This window comes from Mustela nivalis (assembly GCF_964662115.1).
Source record: "Mustela nivalis genome assembly, chromosome: 10".
Taxonomy (NCBI): Eukaryota; Metazoa; Chordata; class Mammalia; order Carnivora; family Mustelidae; genus Mustela; species Mustela nivalis.
The window spans coordinates 100,216,470-100,241,358 of NC_139029.1; the positions used below are offsets into that span (position 1 = coordinate 100,216,470).

The following is a 24,889-nucleotide window of genomic DNA, read 5'->3' on the forward strand; positions in this document are numbered from 1 at the left end:
AAAGTTTACAGAATTCACCATTAGAAAGAACTAAAGGCTTTCATGGTTTCAGTGATGGGGGTTCTCCAATGTCCTGGCTTCCTGGGCATGAAGTGTCCTGACTGACAGCTCCTTGTTACCCTGCCTCTCAGCGTAAGGCCCTCCAGATGCAGTGAAGGGGTCTGGTCTCCCTCGAGTAGGATGACAAACTTCTCCTATCCTTCAATCCTCTGTAAATGTTATGCATGAAAGAGTCCTCACTCTTGCCAAAGCTGGTTTCCCAGTCCAAGAAAGACAAAAATTTGGTCCAAATTTTAAGAGCCATTGACCACTCTAAAGAGTCGAAAGATATGACTGGCCTGTTGTTTAACTAGAAGTGATGGTTGAGGAGCCACTTAAGAAAGGGGGTATTTGCAGGGAATTGCCCTGAGTTGGAGGTAAGGCAACCAGGAGCACCAGATTCCCAAGTCCTCATGTTGGCAGTTAATAAGGCAATCTCAGACAAGTTGCCAATCTCTGAATCTCAGTTTGCTCACCTGTGAAACTAACACTAATCACTTCTGCCCCAATTGTCTGCTAGATTCAAGGGGAAAGTGGATAAGAAAGGATTCACAAACCATTATTATTAGAAATTGACAAGTAGTATAATAACCCATGTTCTACCATTTCCAGCAAGAATAAAGTTAGGTATGACAGCTACCATGTTTGGGCACTTGATTTTTATAATAATGCTTTTCCATCTGTATGTTCCAAACCTTGCAATAGAGTGTTATTTGACAAGGGGGGAGCTGAGAACCAGAGAGAACGAGTGACCCCCTCCAAAGTGTATTCAATCATTAAAAGGCAGATGGGGACTGGAACTCTCTGTTCAACTTCTAGGCTTTGTGTACAAATCTGTCTTTAAAGAAGAAGAAAGGGGCAAGAATGTTACATTAGGGGTTAAGGTAAAAAAAAAAATATGACAGAGGTGGTAGCAAAAAAATCTAAGACGGTTTCTGAGGAAGACTGTTGAATTTTTATTTTATTTAAAATTTTTTAAAATATATTTTAATATTTATTTATTTATTTATTTTAGAGAGAGCGCATGAGCAGGGGGAGGGGCAGAGGAAGAGGGAGAAAGAATCTCAAGCAGACTCTCCACTGAGCACAGAGCTGGACATGGGGCTCAATCCCATGAACCCCGACATCACAGCCTAAGCCAGAATCAAGAGGAACTGTGGCCCCCGGTGGGCTAGCAGGCAGGGTGTTCCTATATTGCTTGCCTAGTTCCTGGCAGAGCCGTGTCAGCATGCATGGTACAGCGGCCAGCCAGGGCCAAGTTCCCAAGAAGAGAGGATGGGAGGCAGGGAAAGGCAGGTGCAGAATGTGAAGCTCACCTCGGGGCTGCACTTGGCTCCTGTGTGAGCAGTGTTAGGGGACAAGTAACCTGCCAGGAGGGGACAGGCTGAATACTCTCCCCAAATCCGAGGTCTGGGTGACCCTGTGTCTGTGCAAGCATCTTCACTGACTTGTCCCACTACTGTCCCATCTCTTTCCCCTCTCCTCGTCTCTCCCTCCTTCTTGAGTCGCTTTCTCTTCCTTGACCTTGCTGGCCTCCTTATGTCTGCTGCACACATTCTCCTCTTTCCCTCCTGCCTCCTCCCTTCCTACCCCTCTGACAGACTGTATCAGCGAATCCCTCAACAGAGGCATATCTAACTATTTTATTCATTGCATGATTTATTTTTAGCCTGAAACAACTGCATCCTAAAAATGGAGTTCCTGATGAGACAGGGGCTGGGCCGAGCTATGCGAGGTATCTGGGGGTTGGCCGCTCAGCTTGGCCCTCAGTCTCCGCACGCGTGTGTCCTGAGCCTAAGAGTACTGCTTGGTTGGAGCCCAGGAGGTGGGGAGTTGGTCCTCGGGCCCAGGAGGGACAGAGGGGAGGGACCGAATCTACTTCTCTGCTCCCCACTTCTCTCAGCCAGTCCTCTGGAGTCTTCCGGCCGCTTTCCCGCACTCAGGCTTCCTGGAAAAGTGAAACGACACTTCTCCCAGATGGAGAGAGTGCACCTGTTCATCGTGGGGGTCTACCTGCTGTCCTCCTGCCGGGCAGAAGAGGGGCTCAACTTCCCCACGTATGATGGCAAGGACCGCGTGGTCAGTCTCACGGAGAAAAACTTCAAGCAGGTTTTGAAGAAATACGATGTGCTCTGCCTCTACTACCATGAGGCAGTGTCCTCAGACAAAGTTGCACAGAAACAGTTCCAACTGAAAGAAATTGTGCTCGAGGTAAGCTGGGGACCTGCTCACCGCATTATCCCAGGGCGCATGGGCTGGCCAGCGGCTGGGAGGTGGGAACACCGGTGCGGAGACTCTGTCCTGAAGTCCAGCTGCAGTTTAGTCTGGTTTGAATCTGAAGATATCCTTGTTGCAAAGCTGGGCTGTGGGAAGAGCAAAGTGTGGGTCCCGGCTCCTAAAATGGGGGCAGTCAGATGTGTTGCACAACACAGAGTTCTGATTTAAACTCTGTCACCTGATGCTCCTCTTGACTTTTCAAGGGCAATAGTCAATGTTAAATCTATCATTGAAAAGCCTGGTCGAAATGCAATTCAGAGATGATCTGGTTTCCATTTCGTGTGATAACTCCCCCCTCTCCGCTCCCTGAAGTTTCCCCATGATCCTGGAGAGACAGGAGGCATTTGACCTTGCTTCTCCACATGGGTCAGATGGGGAATATCACAAAGTGGTCTTTGCCTCTAGGGATTTGGGTTCGGTCAACATTGCACAGTGTGCATATGCGGAGATCTGTAGTAACACGTTCATTAGCGGGATTTTTTTTTTTTTTTTCTCAGAAAGTTATTGGTGTGTGTTCAGGGCAGATGCTGAAGTCAGTTCTTATTTTATCTGTATTACATGGCCAGTTTGTAAGCCTGGCATGGGGGTGCATTCTCTAATCCTTGGTGAGTGCTCCAGGGCCAATTCCCACAACACCTTCTGGACAGTGTAAGGTTGCTTACACTTCAGGAGCACCTGTGAATGCCAGGAATTCTAGTAGTCACCAAGATCCCTTCACAGCCCCACGCCCAGCTTAGGGGACAGGGCTATTTGAGAATTATAGCAGCTTATTAGCTAGCATATCAGAAAGCTCAACAGAATCAAATATTTTGATTAACAAAGTTACCACATATCAAACACATGTAGATTTGAATCCCTCCAAATAGATACCAATAAATTCCATGAAAATCATCTCAAATATCATAAAATATAATTTAAAAAATACTTGAGAATTCTAAGTGTCTCTTGATCATACAAATACCTATTTTCAGAGCTCTTCTGTATGGTGGCGTGGTTATTACAGAGAGCTTGGGTTGACAAAAAGCTAAGCATTTTAAAAATATCACAACTACCATCATATTTTTCCCCAGGCTTATCCCGTGGGCTGGAAGTGGAAATTCAGTTCCCTCTGTGGGTTGCAAGCAAAGAGAAAGCAGGGACAGTTTTTAGATCTTTGTACTATATATGGGAATATCAGAGGCTGGAAGAAACCAGGACATACAGCATAGCTGCTGCTTAGCCCCTGAAATACTCACATCGTCATCTCTGTTTCAAATGGCCCTACTCAGTTATCAAGAGACACTTTTCTGAAGAAGTTCTTTGAAGACATAAGGATTCCACCCCACATGCTCGTCACTGTCTGATAGCCTGTAACTCAGAAAGAATGCCAGTACGAGTAACGATCTCCAGCATATTAAAATACATGCGCACCCACGCACACACATACACTTGCACACACATACACACACACACACTCCCTCAAGAATGTATCTCTCCCAAAGACCTAGGGCCACGTAGACCTGAGAAAGGACTTTCCCCTGGGCTCACAATCCCTTCAGACACCTTTGATCCGAGAGTGCCTGGCAGAGACCCATGGGGCATAGGCGATGTCCCACAGGCTGCTGAAGCTGAGGTGGGAATCATTAGGAGGAGAAGGACACAGAACATGGAGTCAGGGAGATCTAGATTTATATTTTGGCTTTGCTTTTCCCGGGCACATGATATAGGGCAGGGACTTAATTTCTCTGAGTCTCTTTTTCTTATCTATAAATATGGGAAAAACAATCATTATACCTATGTAAGAAATAATTAAATAACAATAATATTTATTGGATGCTCACTGTGTCCAGAGACTGTTCTGAGCACTTTGTATATGTTAACATGTTGAATCCTTACAGTATTTCTATGACATTGGCATAGTTCCTATCCCCATTTTACAGAAGGGGACACTGAGGCTCAGAGAGGGTAAATGCCCAGGGTCACTCAATCAGTGTAGGCGAAGGTGGTCTTAGTCCCTGCATTGCACTGCTGCTGTAACCAAATAAGATGATGTTTAGTTAGCTGCTAGATACCCTGTTGAGGATCCTTTCTAGTCTGCCTTAAATAGAGTTGCTCCGCCCATGGGCTTGGGCCTGGAGAGGCCAGCTGTATCAGCAGCAGGGTTGAGAAGCACAGAGCAACCTCCCCCCCATCCCAAAACAGGATACCAGTCACGTAGCTGTCCCAACCAGGGAAGAGTCCCTGCTTCCTTAGTGATGACCCGGGAGCGGAGGGGGATTTGCTGGGGTACCTGTCAAGTGCAGACTCTTTCTCAGAGTCCAGGACAAAAAAGGTTCTGGGAATACCATGGGTAGAAAGAAAGGGATGTAAGCCTCTATACTTCCCTCCTCATCAAAACAGTTATTTTGTCCTTTTAATTCCCTAGACCCCCCTCCCCAAGCTGCATTAAGGGAAATCCTCTGCCAGTGCCGGGGCTGTGGCTGCTGGGGGCTAAGAGAAGAGGAGGCAGCTCCCAGCGAATGTCCACAGGAATGAGGTCTCAGGCATGGGCAGACAGGGCAGGGACAGGGCTCCTTTCCTCCAACTTGTTCAGGGAGGTGGCTTCCGACGTTTCTCTCATAACTCACTCTGACCCAGTGATCATGGACACATGCATGCATCCGCACACAGGAAACACAGATTTCAAGGGACTATTACTGTTTGGGGAATACTTGGATTTTTAACAAAATTCCTTTTCTTCTATTTCATTCTGTTCTGTTCTTGTCTATTTTGATCTTTTTCAATTAAAAAATATTGATTCCAACGCATTAAACCGATTGCATTCTACAATGATGAGCTGTCACTCCCCTCCTTGCCTCACCGCCAGCCAAAACACCTAAGAGAATTTTAGGGATTAGGAGCTCATAACTTGTCATATAAGGGCTGCCCCGTTCTGACAAAAACTTAAAGGAGCTGACCATAGCTCTTGCCACTCAAATGGATTTTGCCTGCCACTCTAAGGGATGACCATGAAAAGACCCAGCAACAGCCCTGTCTGCAGGGTGAGGAGGCACTCCCCGACTTGGGGTCTTGAAATGCTGATCAGTCACACATACATCTGTCACTTGCATGTTGGGGTTTGGGCAGGGGAGAGATACTATGGATAAAGGAAAAGGAGACACTTGGGTGGCTCATGGCCCATTATGGAAGAAGGGCAAACAAAATCTACAGTGCAAGGAGCTCATTGTAATAATGGAGAGGCTTATAAGGTTCTCTGAGGGCACAAACAAGAGCCCCACTCTCTGGGAGAGAAGTGGAAGGCAAGACAAGGAAGAACTGGTTTGTTACAATGAGTGGAATTTACCAGGCAAGAAGCAAGGGCTGGGGAAGGAACTGCAGGAGGAAGGGTTCTGACAACACTCAAGTATCTCCCCACCAAATTTTCCTAGAATTTGGCCGTGATGGCCTCATTCTTTTAGGGTAGGTAGGGTTTTTGTCCCTACTTGGTTAAAGCCCTGTGGGCAGATCCTTTAAAATATTGCCAATCACTTGTACCTGTGTCTGACCGAGTTTGAGTTCTGAGTGAGAACAAGGTCTGATAAAGGGAAAGAATGTAAGGTCACTAAAAGCTTAGGCAGAAAAAGTGCAAATAAAATGATACCAGGAGGCACCAAATTCAAACTGCTGTCCAGTTTGGCTGGGTCTGGCTCTGGAAGGCACCAGGGGTGGTGCGGGGTACATAGTTCGATAGAGGTGTTCTGTAGATGCTTGCTGAATGAATGACGTGTCTGATGAAACTTTGTCTTTAAGAAGCATCTAGATTGCTCTGAGCCCTTTACTTCAGAGCTGTGGCTTTGTAGTGATGGGACTCAGCCAGCTGGTAATCCCGATTCCTGGTTGGGCATTTCATCCACAAAGAGCACATACTCACTTAGAAATGTCAGAATACATGGAAAAGAAAAACAAAGACAAAAATAATAGCCACACAGAAAGAAACAGTTCACGTACTGAGAGGTTTCTCTCCCATATTTTCTGTCTATATGCAAACATACATTTTTCAGTTGTTTTGTATTATTAATATAATTGTTTCCTTTTTTAAATTTTCAGTATATTGTGAGCATTCCTCTGTCATCATAGAGTGTTATATTCTTGGCAAATGTAATGTTAATGCTGGCCTAGCATTCCATTGTATGACCATGCATATTTTTAAGATAAGTGACCTATTTTGGGATGTTGACACAATTTTCAGAGTTTTAAAAATCTTTGTTTAGATTTTCATTGTACAGTTTCATCAAAAATTCTTTGATTTTTTTTTTAGCTAAATGGGATTTTCCTATAAAATTACCTGCCATTTACATTTTTTTCTCCCATGAATTAATTTTCTGACTTTCCCCCAGTTTTCTGTTGAGGTGTCAACACCATTTGGTTGCAATTTTATACACTGTTTCCTTCAGCTTCAGCCAAGACAGTACACAGAGTTATGCCGGAGAGGCCAGATTCTGTTAGCATCAGAGGACTCAGACTCAAGAGGAGGATCTGCCCAATGATTCCGATTCTTCCCTGCTCTTTTGTTTCTTGCTTTGACTCCCCCCTTGAAACTGCAATGCAAGCCATTGCTGCTATCATGTGTTCCACAAACGTTGCCAGAGAAAGTCCTCCAATGTCACCGACCTCTCTTGGGTTAGAATGCTTGAGAGGTGGTGTGCTCTAAAACATGGACTTTCGAATCAGGTAGATTTGAGTCCAGTTCTCAAGGAGGAAGTCTGTCTGTGGTCAGGCTCCTTGTTTTGTAAAGTGGAGACGGTGGTGGTGTGACGATGAGTTAGTCTGGCAAGAGCGTGGTTCAGGCATACGGAAGGTACTTTGACAAATATTGTCAACTTGCAGCCGGTGCTCCCCTTTCCAGTCATCATTTTAGATACCACCCACCCTAACCCTGCCACTTTACAGACTGAGGACACCAGGCCACTTGCAGAGAGCTCAGGACTGATAACACGGTGCCATGTTGCTTATTCTCAGCCAGCTGAGCCCCAGAGGGCAGAGGGGACTTGCTATTGCTCACAGATTCTTGATGTCTGCCCCCATGTGCAGCTCTCCCTCTGATCTCCATGACTTTGCTGACTGAGTCTGTGCTTGATAATACTCAGCCACTTCGCCCACACCATTTACGAACTGGGCTTCTTCCACATTCTCAGTTCTGGTGCCGTCCATCTTTGAGGGATTCTTCCAGTCTCCTTCCAGCTCCTTCTACCTTATTCTTTCTCTCATGGAGACATACGTGGAAGTTCTCTCTCTGGATTGGAAACCTCTGGAGGGCAACCTGAATCCAAAGCAAACTTGGTAATAGAGGAAGTGGAAAAAAAGCAAATGGAATCAAATTGATATGGGCAAGGACCACAATCGGCTTGTGCGTCAAAAACACAGCTGGATGAATGATCTGGGGGTGTAGGGTACTGGACAGCAGAAGGAGGCAGAGGATGGCAGAGGGGGCTGTGCATAAGCGATATGGCTTCCACATTAGGAGTTCCTTAGCTCCCTGGGATTGGCTTTCCAAACACCCAAGCAGGTATGGGAACGGTTTACTTCTTCCTATCCCCACCTGCCTTCACACGGATATTATCCCCAAGTCCAAGGCCCACTGCCTTTCCTCTACACCACTCCACTTCCAGGAAAACAGCATTCCAGCCTGAACAAGGAGAAAGGAAAGAGGACTGAAACTGTTTCCTAGAGAGCTTCATGCCCATATAGAAACGATGTCTTGCTACCTCAGCACCTCTAGAAGGAAAGGAGAAAGGAGACGTGCATGGACCTTGGTTTCAGGATCTCTGGGCATTCTATATCACATCTCATGTTCAAAGATGATACTATTAACTGTGTATGTATGTTTTGGGGGAGCGAGTGAATAGGCCAACCTGTAATCAATACACATTTATTGGATTAGGAGAAACCATGGGAGATCTACTCAGGCAAGTTACAGAATGTTTTAGAGCCTGAAAATAAGTAATGTGAATCCCTGAACAGAACTATCAGTTGATCAAATATGCACTGCCCTTACCAGACTCTGAGTCACGTCAGCATGAATACGTGAATGAATGAATGAATGAATGAGTCAGTGAACAGAAGATGAACGAGCTGTGCTGCTTTCCTCACTGTGAGCAGCTGACAGCCGCTTCGGTTGTTTAGGATGAGCTAGGTCTCTTCGATGGGCAGGCAGCCTGGAGTCTTGCAGGAATAGCCACAGCATCCTGCTAGCTGCATGCCAGGTTGACCCAGGTCTCCTAGTATTTTTCAACAGAACTTAGCTAGGGTGCAAGGTCAGAGGCTGCTCCTGAGCGTCCCCCGGCAGGGACCTTCCGTTCTTCCTGCTTATGAGGTCCCACTTCCGCTCACCGCATAAAAGCTGCTGCCATCCACACACAACCTTCTCGGTGGCTCTCTCCCATGCCCTCTTAGATACTGAATGCACATCATCACATACGATGATTGGAAATGCCCTGTCTACCAGTAGGAAGACAACTTGTTGTTATGACCAATTTTCCAGTGCCGGTAAGCAGATTATTTTCCAATAATTTTTGACGGTGATTCTGGCACAGATTTTTCATTATGCCCTGTGGGGGATGAGGGAGGCTGGTTCCACCATCTATAGCAGAATCAAGAATCAGAATCCTGGTCAGTGTAGGGCTCTGGGTTCTATTGCTACTTAAGGAAGTCTCTTGATACTGCTGCTCCCAGTCTACCAAGGTCCCTAACAGACTGAGCTCCCTTCTCTTTTCAGCACTTAGTCTCCTAATCAGTTTGCATATCAGTGAAATCTCTCTGGCTGGGAGTGAGTGACACAAGATTTTAGACCCTGCAGTGTGCCCAATGTCATTGTCATTGTCTCGTGCTCTTTCTGAGCATGGCCGGCCTCTTATATCCAACCTCAGATGAGGGGGCCATGCTCAGGAAAAGCAGACAACTGGAGTTCAGAGTGCCTGAAATTCTCTCACACTTGCTTTTTGAGAGTCCCGGAGAGGCACCTCATTTCGCTCATCTATTAAACCAATCATGTGGTTTCAGCCAGTGAGTTAAAAGACTTAAATGGAATGCATGTGAATAAAAATTTCTTATAAAATTGTAAGAAGCTGTACAAGAATCAGATATTATCTTGTTATGCTGATTACTATTACGCTGATACTAGGAGATTAATCTATGTAGAATGCCTAAAGGAGTACCTGAAATATACCCAGTGCTTATCAAATGCTAATTCTCTTCACCTGTTGCTTGAAATTTAGACCATGTTGTAGGCTAACTGCAACAGTTCTCAACCTTGGCTACATACTGGAATCACCAAAGAATTTTTAACAATACTGGTGCCTTGGGGTGCCTGTGTGGCTCAGCCGGTTGAGCATCCAACTCTGTGTTTCGGCTCAGGTCACGATCTCAAGGTCATGTTCTTGGGGTTGAGATAGAGGCCTGCATCATACTCTCTGCTCAGAGGGGGGTCTGCTTGAGATTCTCTTTCTGCCATTTCCTCTGCCTCCCTCACCCCTTACCACCTGCTTGTGTACTCTCCCTCTCTCTCTCTCAAATAAATCTTTTTAAAAAAATCTGGTGTTTGGGTCTCCTCCCTCCAGATACTTATTAAATTGGTGATGGGATAAGGGATGTTTTTTTAAAATATCAGTTTTTAAAAGCTCTGCGGGTAATTCTCATGTGCAGCCACGCTTGTAGACACTTGAGAATTGATGCTCAAAATGCAAAGGCATCACCTGGGTGCTTGTTACATTTAAATGGGATTCTGCAAGTGATTCTTCCTAGTGATTCCTAACTCTGGGTTAGAGTTTACCAAGCACAGCAGTGGTCTCCTGGGCTAGAGAAATTTTCCAGATGGCCAGAATCGTGTTCCAACTGGTTGATCTTTGGTCTGTTGACATAGCTCTGGTTTGAACTGATGCCATAAATTGGTTCTGGGGTTGGAGGGGTTCAGGTCTGCCCTAGGACTCAAGCCCCAGTATTCACCCACTGTCCCCTCTCACAGCCAAGGACTAAGATTTTGGACCTCCTTAAAAGGGGATATTTGGGCCATGGGAAGTCTTACCCTACTTGAGAGGTTTCCAGTGGAATTATGGATTTTTCTGAGGCCAGATCAGAGGGTAAGCTTTGGGCAGGGTACAGGATGTACCTTCAGAAAGGAAAAAAGTCATCCATTTGATTGCTATGTCACATTGCCCTTTTCCACAAAGAAATGGCAAAGTGGAGAACCCTGGAGAATATGGGATACTAACGGGTTTGTATGTATGGGTGTTAAAGTGTTTGACAGGAAACTATGGGAAATCTGCTTAGAGCAATCTAGTAAGTGTTCTATAATGTGAAATGGCCCTGTGACCACCCAAAGAGAAATATTCATTCCTTTATCCGTCACATGTTCATACCTGCTTCCTTACAAGATGCAGGGGAGGGGTGCCTGGGAGACTCAGTCAGAGCCAGTTAAGCAGCTGCCTCTTGGTTTCAGCTCTGGTCATGATTGCAGGGTCCTGGGATCAAGCCCTGGGCCAGGCTCCAAGCTCAGCGGGGAGTCTGTTTGAAGATTCTCTCTCTCCCTCTCTCTCTCCCTCTCTCTGACCCTCTCTCTCTGTCCCCCCCCCATAAATAAATAAATCTTTTAAAAAGTCTTAAAAAAAAAAAAACAACAAAATGCAGGTGATGCGGCTCCCTATAGCTAAAGAGATGTTCTTTTATTAATGCTAAGAACTCACTTCCTTTAGTTCTTTACTTAAAAGGCACCTTATAAAAGAAGTTATTTGCCTGACCTCCTACATAGCTCAGTCTCTGAGCACTCCTTTTAACCTCTCTTCCCTACTCTTTCTCCATAGCAGTAGGCTGACACATTGCCCACTGTCTGACACCCTTACAGAATGTAAAATCTATACAGGCAAGAGCAAAATGTTCCCTCCATTGCCATATGCCAGCATCTACATCAGTGTCTGGCTCATGGTGGGCACTCAGTGGCATTCGTTGAGTGAATGTTAAATGAACAGAAGAGAAGAAGAAGGGAGATAGCACTTGCTATAAATTTACCATAAACCGTACCTGATATGGGTGCTTTATGTATATTATTTTACTTAATTCTTACAGCATTTTTTCACAATGCATGCAAAGAAATGATCCCAAAAGTTAAGAGGGGGAAATTGCCCAAAGTCACAAAGCTATAAAATGGTGGAGCAGGATTTGAACTCCTATCTGTTTGGTTCCAAAGGACATGTTCCTTCCATGACACCAAGGAACAGCTGAGAGGGATCGCTTCATGTTTGTAAGCAGTGCCAGCTTAGAAAGGGACAAGTGTCTTTAGTTTGTATTCTGGATTTTCACCCACACTTGAGCAACATTTAATTGTACAGTTGGACTAGGTTGAACTGAAATGAACAGTGTGAGCAAATGGGCTAATGTTTCACGCCTACTTGGGATTTAATAAAAATCCAGCAAACGCTGGATGGATGGGTGGATGGAGGGATGGATGAATGATGGATGAACGGAAGGAGGAAAAGAGAGGGAAGGAAAGGCGAGCAATGGCAAATCTATTGCGTATACGGAAGATATTGTTCTCCTTGATCTCTCTTTAAAGTTAAATTAATTAAAAGAAGCATTGAGTGGAAAAGTATAAAATTAGATTGACCCTGTCATATCCAGGACTATTTTTGTCATCCTTGCTTAATCCCACTGAAAAATGGGTAAAACTGATTAAAAAAAAAAAAAAACACCACAGGACATTCAGTCCCAAGTATATATCCAGCATGGGCAGAAACCTCTAGGCTCTGCAAGGCTGACCCTGCCTTCAGACCTATTTAGCACTGGCAAATGTCCCTATGATTGCATTTCTAAACCCCAAGAGAGGAAGGCGAAATGAAGTTGCCGGAGTCAAGTAAATCTACAGATGGAATGATGTGGGAACCGTGGGCAGAGAATAGCAACACACACAGGATTCAGGTATTTCTTCCAACTGTTCACGGCCCAAAAATGGCATCCTCCAAACTTGCACCTGCTGCCCTCTGTAAAATCAGATGAGGTCAGGCTTATTTTGGTTTGGCTGTGGGAATGAATCCTCTCCTAGAACCAGTGCTCTCTCAGACAAGGTATACATGCCCACTCTGAAATTGCAGATCTCCTTAGAGCCCAAGTGCCTCCCAAATAATTGATGAGAGTTTACTGTGCACATCCCAGGGGCAGATAGTGAAAGACGGAAGTGCTATTAGAAGATCAGGGCTTGAACTGATGGAAAGAGATCATTTCTCCTTCCATCTAGAGAATTCATAGAGATTTTACAAGATGGAAAACCCACTGTTGATTCAGAAGTTTTTAGACCATTGGAACTTTCTTTTCTCAGTCTAATACTTGATTCCAAACAGGATGTCTGGCCATGATATCCCTTAGGTAGACCTTCTACCAATGCTATACATTTTTTAAGTGGAGACATGAGATACCATGAAAGTCACCACTATCAAACTATCATAAGGGGCGCCTGGGTGGCTCAGTGGGTTAAAGCCTCTGCCTTCGGCTCAGGTTATGATCCCGGGGTCTTGGGATCGAGCCCTGCATCAGGCTCTCTGTTCATCGGGGAGCCTGCTTCCCCCTCTCTCTCTGCCTGCCTCTGCCTACTTGTGATCTCTGTCTGTCAAAAACATAAATAAAATCTTTAAAAAAAAAACTATCATAAGATGAAGCAGTAAGATGAAAAATTCAGGGATAGGAGGTTTCAGAATCACATGGTTTTTCTTTCAAAACAGCAGCCCCCCTTTTTTTATAGTTTGGACACCTCTGGTTGGTCTGGAGGATTTTCATATCATTAACAGCTCGGCCTTAGCATCTAAGGTGACTTTGTCCACCAAGAAAGCCAGCCCTCCAAAGCATTGAGTCTGTACCCCAGAGCCTTGGAGGCTCTCTCCAAGAGAGGCCTTGGAGGCCTTGGAGGCTAGAAGAGGCTCCCTCTTCTAGCAACTGGATGCAGCTTTATCCAGATAAGCTGTTTCTGTTTGAACAGCTATGTGGGAAGACGGCCAGGGCGCCATCTTGCAGTGTGCTGGGCCCTGCCAGCCAAAGCCGCTTCTGAGTGCCCGCGGAGCCTGTTCCAGGAGTGTCCGCCTGCTGCCCACTGCCCCACGCCAGGCAGGCCTCTCCTCACCATCTGCTGTGTGCTGGGCAGGAGGCGGACCAGGCCGGCCACCAGGTAGTCCTTTACACGCTCACCTGCCTCTACTTCACACCCACACGCACGGTCACTTTGGCTCAGGACCCCAAACGAATCTGACCACACGTTTCCGATTTATTTATGAAGGAAACGAGAGCGTCTCCTATATTCACGGGAAAAGGTGAACATGACACATAAACAGCAGCCCTCAATATTGCCCCACAAAGAAGCACATGCTTTGGGGCACCTGGGGGGCTCAGTCGGTTGGGCATCTGCCTTCAGCTCAGGTCATGGTCCCAGGGTCCTGGGATCAAGCCCCATTTTGGACTCCTTGCTCCGCAGGAAGCCTGCTTCTCCCTCTCCCTCTGCTGCTCCCCCTGCTTGTGCATACTCTCTCTCTGTCAAATGAATAAATCATCTTTGAAAATGGAGCCACAGTGTCAGGTTGGAACCCAGCTATGTTACTTAAGTGCTGTGTGGCCTTGGGCAAGTTGGTTGACCTTTCTACGCCTCCATTTCCTCAACTACAAACTTCTGCTTTCTGTGGGTTTTGGGAAGATCCAGTAAGATAATCTATGTAAGGGACTGGAGCAGTATCTAGCACATAGAAAACACCCAATGGGTGCTCTTTTTCTTACTGTTACACTGCTTCTCAGCATGGTGGAAAGAACACACAGCTCTGGTTCTTGGGTCTCGTCCCTGGCATTGACAAAAGACGGAGCCTAAGAACACCAGTAGAAACCATCAACAGCCTCCCTTTTCCCCTAAAGCTCTCTCGGAGGCCACCCATTCCAGCCTCAAGAAGTCCCAATATTTACTTCCATCTCGTAAAAGAGCTGTTCCACTCCCTCGCCTTCCTCCTGCCTGGAGCCATCACGTGCCAACGCCCAGCTATACATAGCCTGGGCCTCATCTGCAGGTGGCAGAAAGTGCCGGGAGATTACTGGGGATAAACGTCAGCTCTCCAGTTTCAAGGGAGGACACACAGCTGCTGAGTGACTTGACACGTTGCCAGATGGTATGAGGGATAGTGGGTGAAAACAGGGTGCTTTTTGGCTTACAAGGAAAGAGCAGCATTGTAGCCGGGATATTTTTAATGACCAGCCTCAGGGACGTTCACTTTAAGCAAAGACCTGTGACATTTTTTCCCCAGGCTTCTCAGTACTTCATTTTCTTCAGATTCTTGACCCTGCAGAAAGTACCCCCCAACCCCCACTCTCAGTTCCCTTTAACAGAACCTCCCCATGCCTTCCCCACCTTCCCTCTGACCATGAGATGTGGCACCAATGGAGCTTTCCTCAGTCCATCCCGGGAGATAAGGGGTGCCATGAAGGGGCTGCACTTAGAGGGTCAAACACAGGGTCCTGATGGTCTGCATCTGCTCTCCCAAGGCCTGGGGGGCGGTCACACGGCCCTCGGAACGTGCCCCCTGGTGCGGCTGGATGACTCTTTCCTGCCTTTCATGGGCAAACTTCTTGAACCAGGGATCCACACCTGCTCTAACATGTCCTTGCCACCCACTCAAATGCTTAACTCCCAGTGCTTTGGCTTCTGGCCCAGCTCCTCTCTGAAAGGTCACCAGTGACTTACCAGTCCTGAAAGGAGAGGCCTAGTGGTGGTCCCACTGTCCCTGACTCCCCTGCACTATCCCTGATCCGGCCACCTGCGCCTTCTCCCCTGCTGTGACTTTGGAGTCCCCACACTGTGTTCCCCGTCTTCTGATTCCTTCCCCAGGCCTCCATGCCTCCAGGGCACGCTCCTCTTTCTGTTCATGCCTCCTGTGAGACGGCCAGTTTCCCATCCTGTGGTTTTCTCACACCCTGGCCTCCCTGAAGATGCTACCTGCCCTTCTGCCCCCACCTCTCCCCTCCACTTCTCTCTTTGAGACCCCTCCCCCGAGCGCCAGGTTGACACCTCCAGCTCTTGGCAGGACTCGGATTGCCATGAACGCACTGCATCGAAATCCAAACGGAGAACTTCGCCTCCGGGTCTGGCAGGCCCCAGCTGATGTCAGTGTTTCGTTCTTCCGTTCGTTCCCTGGCTGGGGACCCTGGCACCATCTCGCCTCTTCTTTTTGTGAGGTCTCCCTCCCTTCTCTCTCCAAAGCCACGGAAGAGCTCTAGTTGGACTGACTCTACACTTGGAACATCATTCCCTACGTGACCTCCATCCCCTGCCACCGCCTCCGTCTGAGACCCGTCCTCTCCCAGACAACGCATCAGCCTCTCAGCTGGTCACCCTTCCTTTGCACTTTCCTTTCTGTCGGTCAGAATAGACCCTCCTCCAACTCCGGTTAGCTGTATTGTTCTCCTACCCAAATACCCCCAGTTCAGAACCACTCTCCTCATATTCAAATCCTTTACCCTCTTTTTCTTTTTCTTTTTTAAAAGATTTTATTTATTTATTTATTTGACAGAGATCACAAGTAGGCAGAGAGGCAGTAGAGAGAGAGAGGAGGAAGCAGGCTCCCTGCTGAGCAGAGAGCCCGATGCGGGGCTTGATCCCAGGACCCTGGGATCATGACCTGAGCTGAAGGCAGAGGCTTTAACCCACTGAGCCACCCAGGCACCCCTACCCTCTTTTTCTTGTATGCCTTAAATACACCACTCCATTCAGCAACCTCAGATAACCTCTCTGTTCCATACCCTCCCTGCACATCTGCATCTCCAAACCTCTGCTTCTGCCATCTTGTCCTCCTGAGATGCCCTTGGGGCTGGCTTCTGCTTATCCCCGTGCGGCTCCGCCATTCAAGGTCTAGGGGGCCTCTCCTCTCCCAAGCAGTATCCTCTTGCATTCATTCATTTCCTTGAGAAACTAATTGTGTTTTTAGTTTACTGCAAGGTAGCAATGTGGTTCCAGTTCTTCTGATTTTTCAAGGAAAGTTGGAAACCTCAATTTCCATGTGAAATTGCTTAATTTAAAAATTTTCACACTGTGCTGTAAAGATGGTTCCTACCAGAGGCACATAGTCCCTTAAAATTACAATTTATAGTCTACTTCATATACCATGCGGATAGCAAATCATAATATATTCAGTGTACAGAAACAAAAGAGAGTAATAATTCTTTTCAGGACAGGTTTTTGGATCTATAAAAGTAGATTTTCTTGGTAATCAGGAGTTGGATGTTCATCCTATGAATTTGGGATTTAAATGACAGGACAAAAATATGGCAGTGTTCATCACTTCTGCATTTTACAGGTGAATTTAGTAATATAACATTTCTATCAGTTAATGTCATTAGATGGCTTTAAAATCTTATTTTTATTTTATGAAAATATTCAATGAAACAAATTTATTATAATTTTTTTTTTTTTTAAATAAAGGAGGGAGAAAGGCAGGGGAGGAGCAGAGAGAATCTTAAGCAGGCTCTGTGCCTAGCTTGGGCCTCTACCTCACAACCCTGGGATCATGACTTGAGCCAAAATGAAGAATCAGAGGCTTAACTGACTGAGCCACCCAGGCCCACTTCAATGAAACAATTTTCATTGCGATGTAACTGACATACATATTATTAGTTTTAATGATTAGATTTAATCATTAGATTTAATGATAATGATTTGATACCTATGTATATCCTGAAATGGTCCACCACAGTAACTTTACCTAACACATCCATCACCATACATAGTTACTAATTTTTTTGTGATGAGAATATTTAAGATCTATCCTCTTAGCAACTTTGAGAAATACAATACAGTATTATTAACTATGCCTATTATGCTATATATTACATGCCCAGAACTTACTTTTCTTATAGCTGAAGGTTTGTACCTTTTGACCCCTTCATTCATTTCACCCAACCCCCACCACCTTTGGCAACCACTCATCTGTTCTCTGTATCTACGAATTCAGTTTTGTTTTTTTATTTTGTTTGTTTTTAGATTCTATAATTCAAATGAGATCGTCCTGAAGGCAAGGAATTAATGTTTTTTGAGATCCATTCTGGTCAATTAGTCAAAGGGAGAGCAGGGGGAGAAAAACAGACAAGGACACTTTGTTTACAGCTATCAAATAAGTAAGTATAGCTAAGTGATTATATAAGTCAAGGCATCCTTTACAAATTGAGAAAGAGGTGTAAAGGAAAATTATAGCGTGCCTCAGACAAGAGTACAAAGGGCACCTGATTCAGACGAGGAGTCAGGGCATGTCTCTTGAGAAGCTGATGTTTATGTGTAGACTTCCAGGATAGTTGGAGTTGGTGACAAATGGAAGGAAGAGACTTCTAGAAAGAGAGAACGGCATATGTGGAAGCAGAGCACCTTCAGTGCCTTTCTGTGGGTAGAACAAAGCATTCCCTTCAGGCAACTGCAGCTGGTGCCCAGCCTAGGGCTTGGGAGTACTGCTGAACAGACACCCCATGCAAAGGCCTCCCAGGGTAGAAAAGAGCTTGACAGTTTGAGGAACTGAGGAAGAGTGTATTAAGTAAGAAGTGGAGTGGCCCCAAATGAGGTTGGAGAGGCAGAAAGGCCAAACCATGAAGGGCCGTGTTGGCCATGTAGGGATTTTAGACTTCATTCTGAGTGCATGGAAGGTAAATACACACTGCTTATCACAGCTCAGTAGGCTCTGTGTGATTTGACTTCCCTGCCCACGAGCTCTCTCTCTCTAATTCTCCATAACCCTTGTTTTCTACCTTTTGTCTTTTTGTACCTACCAGTTAATTTTTCATTAGCTTCCTTCTTAAAGAAATCACAGAGTTCTTGACACTCTGTATCTTACACACTTTCATTGAGCACATACCTTGATCATAGCAGGTCTTGGATGAATAGTTTTTGCTTTCTTTCCATTCCAATACATTAGGCTTTGGTTCTTTTGAATTGGCACTAAGTCCAGAGTCTTATCCAGCTATCATAATATTAAGAAAAAAAATAACATTTATTAAGCACTTACTGACTGCCACACTGTGTCAACAACTTTACGTGCATTATCTCATTAATCTTCAGCCTTGTGACATAAATATTGTTATTGTCCATATTTTGTAGCAGAGTCCCAGCACTTGTGATCTAGTCAGGAATCCAGGTCTCTGACACCAAGCATTGTATTATTAACCAATGGGCTAAACTATTTGAAGATGGGATTCATTTATTCATTTAAAAATGAGATCTACTTTGATTCTATCATTGTAGAGATAACAATGGTGTGATAAATACCTATACGATGCAATATAAAGAGAGAGAGAAAGGGTATACTATGGATAGCTACTTATTTACACTGACTTGTGCAAATAATCTAGTATTACTTTTTTTTTTTTGTAAAGTTAGTTTGTAGTCAAAATAATCATCTGGGGTCAAAGCAAATCCTAATGTTTCTGGAAAGAATGAGCATTGCGCCAGTACCCAAGGCTGTGTGTACAAACCCCATTGTGTGTGACAAACACATTCTCTAGGAAAGGCAATAGATAAGACCATCTGAGAAGTAACCAACCAACCAAACAAAACCAGTGGGGAAAAGATTATAAGTCAACAGGGGAAAACTGTAATCACATCAGAAAAGAATATTCCAGTTTTTTGAGAATTCAGGAGACATGTTGACTCTGTTTTTTCTCTCTGACTCCTATTTGTAACTCTTAATCACTATAATTAGTGACAATCGCCTCTTCCTATTTTGGTTCAAAATCCCTTGATCTTAGAAAGTGCTTGGGCCAGTCCATCCATTCATCAAAGTATGCTGCGTCTCTAAGCTGCTACACGAGAGACCAGAGGCACAATATGGGTCCTGGTGTTCTTAAGGAGGAAAGGTTGGCCCTGCAGAAGAGGCTTATACACGACTCTAATGACTGTGAAGTCAGTGTCAGAGTGCCATGCCCCTGCCATGGGCTTTGGAATTCACAGAAAGGAGGCTGGAGTGAAAGATGAGCCTGGAGCTGGCTTTACAACCAGGGGTGCCAAGGCTGGCAGCAACTGAGAGAGCACAGTGAGACTGGGCTGCAGGAGAGTGGAGAAAGGAATATATGAGCTGGAGATTTAAGATCAGAGCAAAGGCGGAGACAAGATGGAGCCAAGTCGGAGAGTCTGGCTGGCCCCATCAGCTCGGTAGGGATTCTTGGTCCTGGGGGGCCTGGGTCATGTCAGGACTCAGCCCAGGAGGGCCCAGTCTTTCACCACAGACCTTCTCCCCCAATCCAGCCTCACTGCTTTCTCTTGGGTTGCCGCCAGTCCTGGCCACCCCTGGCTCAGCCCATGGGGGTGATTGCTGGGACTGACGGGAGTGATGACAGAGCTCAAGTGGGCAGGCTTTGGGCCTAATCAGGTTGGGGGGCAGAGTGACAGGACACTGCAGGGACTGCACCTACGATTGCCAAGGAGGAGGTACACAGGTCTCAGCTAACATGCGTTTCTGGCCCATCTGTGACTACAAACTCTGTTCGTCCATCTGTTTTTAGGATAGTGGCTGACTATGCTTAGTTAAACAAGAAACCCAAGAAACAGGGCTGAGCTTGTTTGAGACAGCACCTCTCACTCATAGGGGTTTAAAAGTCACATATAAACATGGATAAGGTAATAGATGCCATGCTTTCCATGCCTAGGGGAGGCATGCATTTGCAGCGACCTAAAGCCCAACAAAACATGGTGGTGTATGCCTAGGAGAGGTCAGGGGTAAAACTTCTGTTCAATTCTCAGAGTTCATCACTTATATTCTTACTGTAATTAACATTTCTCTCCTGTGCCTAAGGTAGAGGGGTCAACAGAGCCAAGCATGGGCCCGAAGGTCACAGTTGAAAAACATGATAACCATATCACTTTTGGATGAACTGACAATCTTTTATAGCAGTGATTTCCACAGTGTGGTGTGTGGCCTGAGATCTGCTGTGTCAGAATCAAAGGGTGTGGCAGTGTGGCTTATAAAAACATACATTTCTGAACCCCACCCCAACTCTGTTCTCTACTTTCTGGTGCGGAGGCCCAGGAAGCCTCATTTTAGCCAGTGATTTAAATGCATGCTACTGCTTAGGAACCACTGCTAGAGGCTCATGCTCCAGGAGTAGGGAAACTTACTAATATCACAAAGCCATTAGGTCTCACCATCATTATTTTTGAATGATAGACAAGGGAACATTTACATCAACGTTTTGATAGCACTAAATAGGGCAGAGCGGCTTCTATGTCTACATTTCAGAAATGACCTTGTCTAATAAATTGAAGGCCGTAGACAAAAGCCAAGTGACTTTGCAGAAAGATGGGCCTGTTTAAGCATTGCAGGAGAGCTTAGATGAGTCATCACATAAACACTGATGATGTTGTCTTTCATCCTAAGCCTTCCCTAGTCTTGGTCAAAATCCAAGAAAGGAGAGAAAACTGCCTGAGGGGCGGGTGGTGCCATTTGGTGCCTGCCCCTCCACCCCTAGTCACCAAGGCCACTCCACAGAGCAGCTTCTGAGCTGTGACCAATATGCTTAGCCTTAAAGGAACAGAAGTGGTTAGGAGCAGAGAGAAAGAAAGAATGAGGAGCCTGTGAGAAGGTTAAGAAGGGAAGAATGAATAGGCACAGAAAGTCCTCAAAGAAGTTATAACAAGGAAGGAAATCCAAGGGAGAAGCCATAGATGCCGGCAACAGTGAAGGGAGACAGGGATGAAGAGAAAATGAGAGAAGCAACCACAGAAGAGGAAGCAGATGGATTTATAGCACAGACTGTAGAGCCAAATAGATCCAGGGTCACTCCACCAAGAAAACAATAAATCTTAAAGTTATGTGCACCAAAGAACAAAATAGCAAAATGTGTGCAACAAACACTGATAGAACTGAAAGGAAAAGTAGACAAATTCCTAAGAATGAGAACAAGGCAGGGATGTCCACTTTTAACTACTTTTATTCAATATAATGTTGGAAGTTCTTGTTGGTGCATTAAGTGAACACAAAAAAATGAAAGGTATACAGATTGGGGTAAAAAATGTCCATATTCGTAAATGACACAATTGTCTACATAGAAAACCCAAAGGAATCTGCAAAAGCAAAACAAAAACCTCTTAGAATTAATAATAGTTCAGCAGGGCTGCAAGATGCAAGATAAACATACATCAACCAATTCTATATCTATTTACTGGCCATAAACACATGGACATCAAAATTTAAAATATGATACTATTAAAAAATCACTGAAAACATTTAAATAGTTAGGAATAAACCCAACAAAACATGCATAAGACTTGTATGCTAAAGACTACATACTGCTGGTGAGAGAAGTCAAAGATCATCTAACTAAATGGAGGGGCATACCATGTTCATGAGCTGGAAGACAATCGAGTAAATATGTCAGTTCTCCCCAAGTTAACATACAGATTTAAAGATTCAATGCAGGGGCGCCTGGGTGGCTCAGTGGGTTAAGCCGCTGCCTTCGGCTCAGGTCATGATCTCAGGGTCCTGGGATCGAGTCCCGCATCGGGCTCTCTGCTCGGCAGGGAGCCTGCTTCCCTCTCTCTCTCTGCCTGCCTCTCCGACTACTTGTGATTTCTCTCTGTCAAAAAAATAAATAAAATCTTAAAAAAAAATAAAGATTCAATGCAATTCCTGTGAAGATCCTAGAAACATTTTTTGTAACTATAGACAAGATTATTCTAAATTTTATATGGAAATGCAAAGAAACTAAACTAGGTAAAGCAATTTTGAAAAAGAAGAATCGTGTGGGGGTGCCTGACTGGCTCAGTCAGGGAAACATGCAACTCTTGATATTGGGTTGTGAGTTTGAGACCCATGTTGGGTGTAGACATTACATAAAAATTAAATTAAAAAAAAAAGAATCGTCTGGGAAGAGGCAGTTTACTCACCTTCAAAGTCTATTTTAAAACTACTGCTATCAAGACCATGTGGTATTGGCAGACAGAAAGGAGAAAGCAGCAGTAGATCCATATAATTATGTCAACTGATATGCACAAAGGTGCAAAAGCAATTCAATGGAGGAGAGATGGACTTTTTAACAATAGTTAACTGAACAGAAAAAAAAAAAAGAACTTCAACATAAATTTCACACTTTACCTAAATATAGCTCAAAATGGAACATGAAATTAAAAGTAAAATTAAAAATATACAAATTTTAGAAAAAGAGGGGCACCTGGGTGGCTCAGTTGGTTAAGCATCCAATTTTTTTTCTAAGATTTTATGTATTAAGTGGAGAGAGTGAGAAAGAGAGCACAAGCAAGGGGGAGAGGCAGAAGCAGAGGGAGAAGCAGATTTCCTGCTGAGCTGGGAGGGTGACGTGGGGCTCAATCCCAGGCCCTGGAGGTCACAACCTGAGCCAAAGGCAGCCATTTAATCCTCAGAGCCACCCATGCACCCCCCACGCATCCAGTTTTTGATTTCAGCTCAGGTCATGATCTCAGGGTCTTGGAATGGAGTCCTTTATCAGACTCCCTGCTCAGTGAGGAGTCTGCTACAGGATTCTCTCTCCCTCTTTACCCTTCCCTCTACTTGCTCTCTCTCTCTCTCTCAAGTAAATAAATAATTTTTTTCACAAAAATTTTTTAGAGAAAGAATTAGGAGAAAATTTCAGGGTACAGGGCTAGACAATGAGTTCTCAGACTTAACACCAAAGGCCCAACCTATAAATGGAGAAACTGATAAATTGGACTTCATCAAAATTAACAACTTTTCTTCTGTGAAAGACCCTATTAAGAGGATAAAAATAATAAGTTATGGAGTGGGAGAAATATTCATAAACCATATCTCTGACAAAGGGCTAATATTAAAAGCTCTCAAAATTCAACAATCAAAAAGCAACCCATTTAATGTATAGGCAAAGACCTGAAAAAGAATTTCATGGAAAAGAAGACATAGATGTCAAATAAGTACATGAAAAAATGTTCAGCCTCATTAGACATTAGGGGAATGCAAACTAAAACCATAATGAAATGTCACTACACATCTGTTAAAATGGCTAAAATTAAAAATAGTAACAACCACAAATGCTCGCAAAGATGTAGAAGAACTAGATCAATCATCACTACGTTGCTGGTGGGAATGTACAGCCACTTGGTTAGACAGTTGGGCAGTTTCCTTAAACGCTAAACATGCAATTACTATACTCAGCAATCACGCTCCTCAACATGTTTCCTAGAGTAATTAAAACCAACCTTCACAAAAAAACCTGTGCATTAATGGTTGTAGCAGCTTTCTTCATGATAGCCAAAAACTTTAAACAACCCAGATGTACTTCAATGGATGAATAATTGACCAAACCGCAGTACCTCCATACCATGGAGCACTTTAAAAAATAAATGAACTTTTGATATACACAAAAATCTCAATGAATCTCCAGAGAAATATGGTGGTTAAAGAAGATAATCCGAAAAGTTTACATACCTCGTGATTCAACTTATGTAACATTCTTGAAGTGAAAAGGTTATAGAAATCTTTTAGGAAGGGGATGAGGGCAGGAACAAGCAGATAGGACTATAAAGGGATAACATGAGGGGTCCTTGTGGTTACGGAAATATTCTGTATCTTGACCATATTAATGCCAAAGTCTAGTTTGCAATATTGTATGGCAGTTTTGCAAGATGTTACTTTGGGGGAAACCAGGATGTGCAAGAGATCTCTGTATTATTTCTGAGAAGTGCACGGTAATTTACAATTACCTTTTTAAAAAAGTTTAAAGAAAAGTGATATTAATATTCATGATCTTTCTGGTAGTTTCTCCACTGTTTCTATTTAAGCCCCCATTAGTCAAATGGCAGGACTTAGACCTCAGTCTGTCAGGGCCTCCCTGCTTCCTTAGAACTGAGTTTCAGGGAGGTTAACACAATGCCAGTCCCGCGCTTGACATCATCATCCGTGCTGTTGTCTACCCAGAGTAGCTCCCAGCCATCTGTCCCCCTAGGACACTGCTGCATCCTCTTCCCTGTTGTGGCTGATGGTTCCATTCCAGTGTACCACTGGTTCTTCCTCTCTGTGGGCTGCGGGAACACTTCAGGGGCCATCTTGGATCTATCGGCCAGACACACCCAGTGCACATTCCTACTCCAAAAGCCCAGGGGTTGAAGGTTGAGAACTGTGCTTGGGTATTGGGGACACCGGTCTCCTTTGTTTTCCTCAGCTTTTCTGGTGTTCCTCAGTTTTTTCAAGACCGAGAGGGAGGATTTAGATGGGGCACGGTTAAGTGACCACACAGGGTGCATTGTGAACTCTTGTGCCGCCACCTGACTCCAGGTTCAAATGGTGGCTAGCGAAGGGCTCTGAGCCCCTTGTCATGTAGCCATGGTCATCCAAGTATTCTTGGCTTCCTGTTTGAGTCCTACCTCCCCAATTTAAAGTTTATCCACCTTGAGGGCAGAGGAGGGTATGGGACAGTGGACATAGTCTTCCAAATCCTATATCTTAGGATTCTCACATTTTCTCTCTTTGGTTCTCAGCCTTCTGCTGAACCATCCTTCTGCTGAGGGGATAGCATGGAATCCCTTTATGCTGCTTGAATTGGTCAGATTAGCAGAACATATGGAGGAAAATCCTCTTGTTATTAC

General features: G+C 44.7%; 1 protein-coding gene and 1 long non-coding RNA gene across 2 annotated transcripts in view; one reads left to right on the forward strand and one right to left on the reverse strand.

Moving 5' to 3' along the window:
- Window positions 1-1,940: 1,940 nt before the first annotated feature.
- CASQ2 (calsequestrin 2) overlaps window positions 1,941-24,889 on the forward strand; it is a 60,632-nt gene continuing 37,683 nt past the window's right edge. The window contains exon 1 of the mRNA XM_082688821.1: window positions 1,941-2,250. Within this exon, the coding sequence (XP_082544947.1) occupies window positions 2,017-2,250 (234 nt within the window). The 5' untranslated portion in view covers window positions 1,941-2,016. The remainder of the gene's footprint in view (window positions 2,251-24,889) is intronic.
- LOC309843371 overlaps window positions 2,257-24,889 on the reverse strand; it is a 36,957-nt gene continuing 14,324 nt past the window's right edge. The window contains exons 2-4 of the long non-coding RNA XR_014300101.1: window positions 18,180-18,284; window positions 5,936-7,594; window positions 2,257-2,402 (exon numbers count right to left, since the gene is read on the reverse strand). This is a non-coding gene — a long non-coding RNA (uncharacterized lncRNA). The remainder of the gene's footprint in view (window positions 2,403-5,935; window positions 7,595-18,179; window positions 18,285-24,889) is intronic.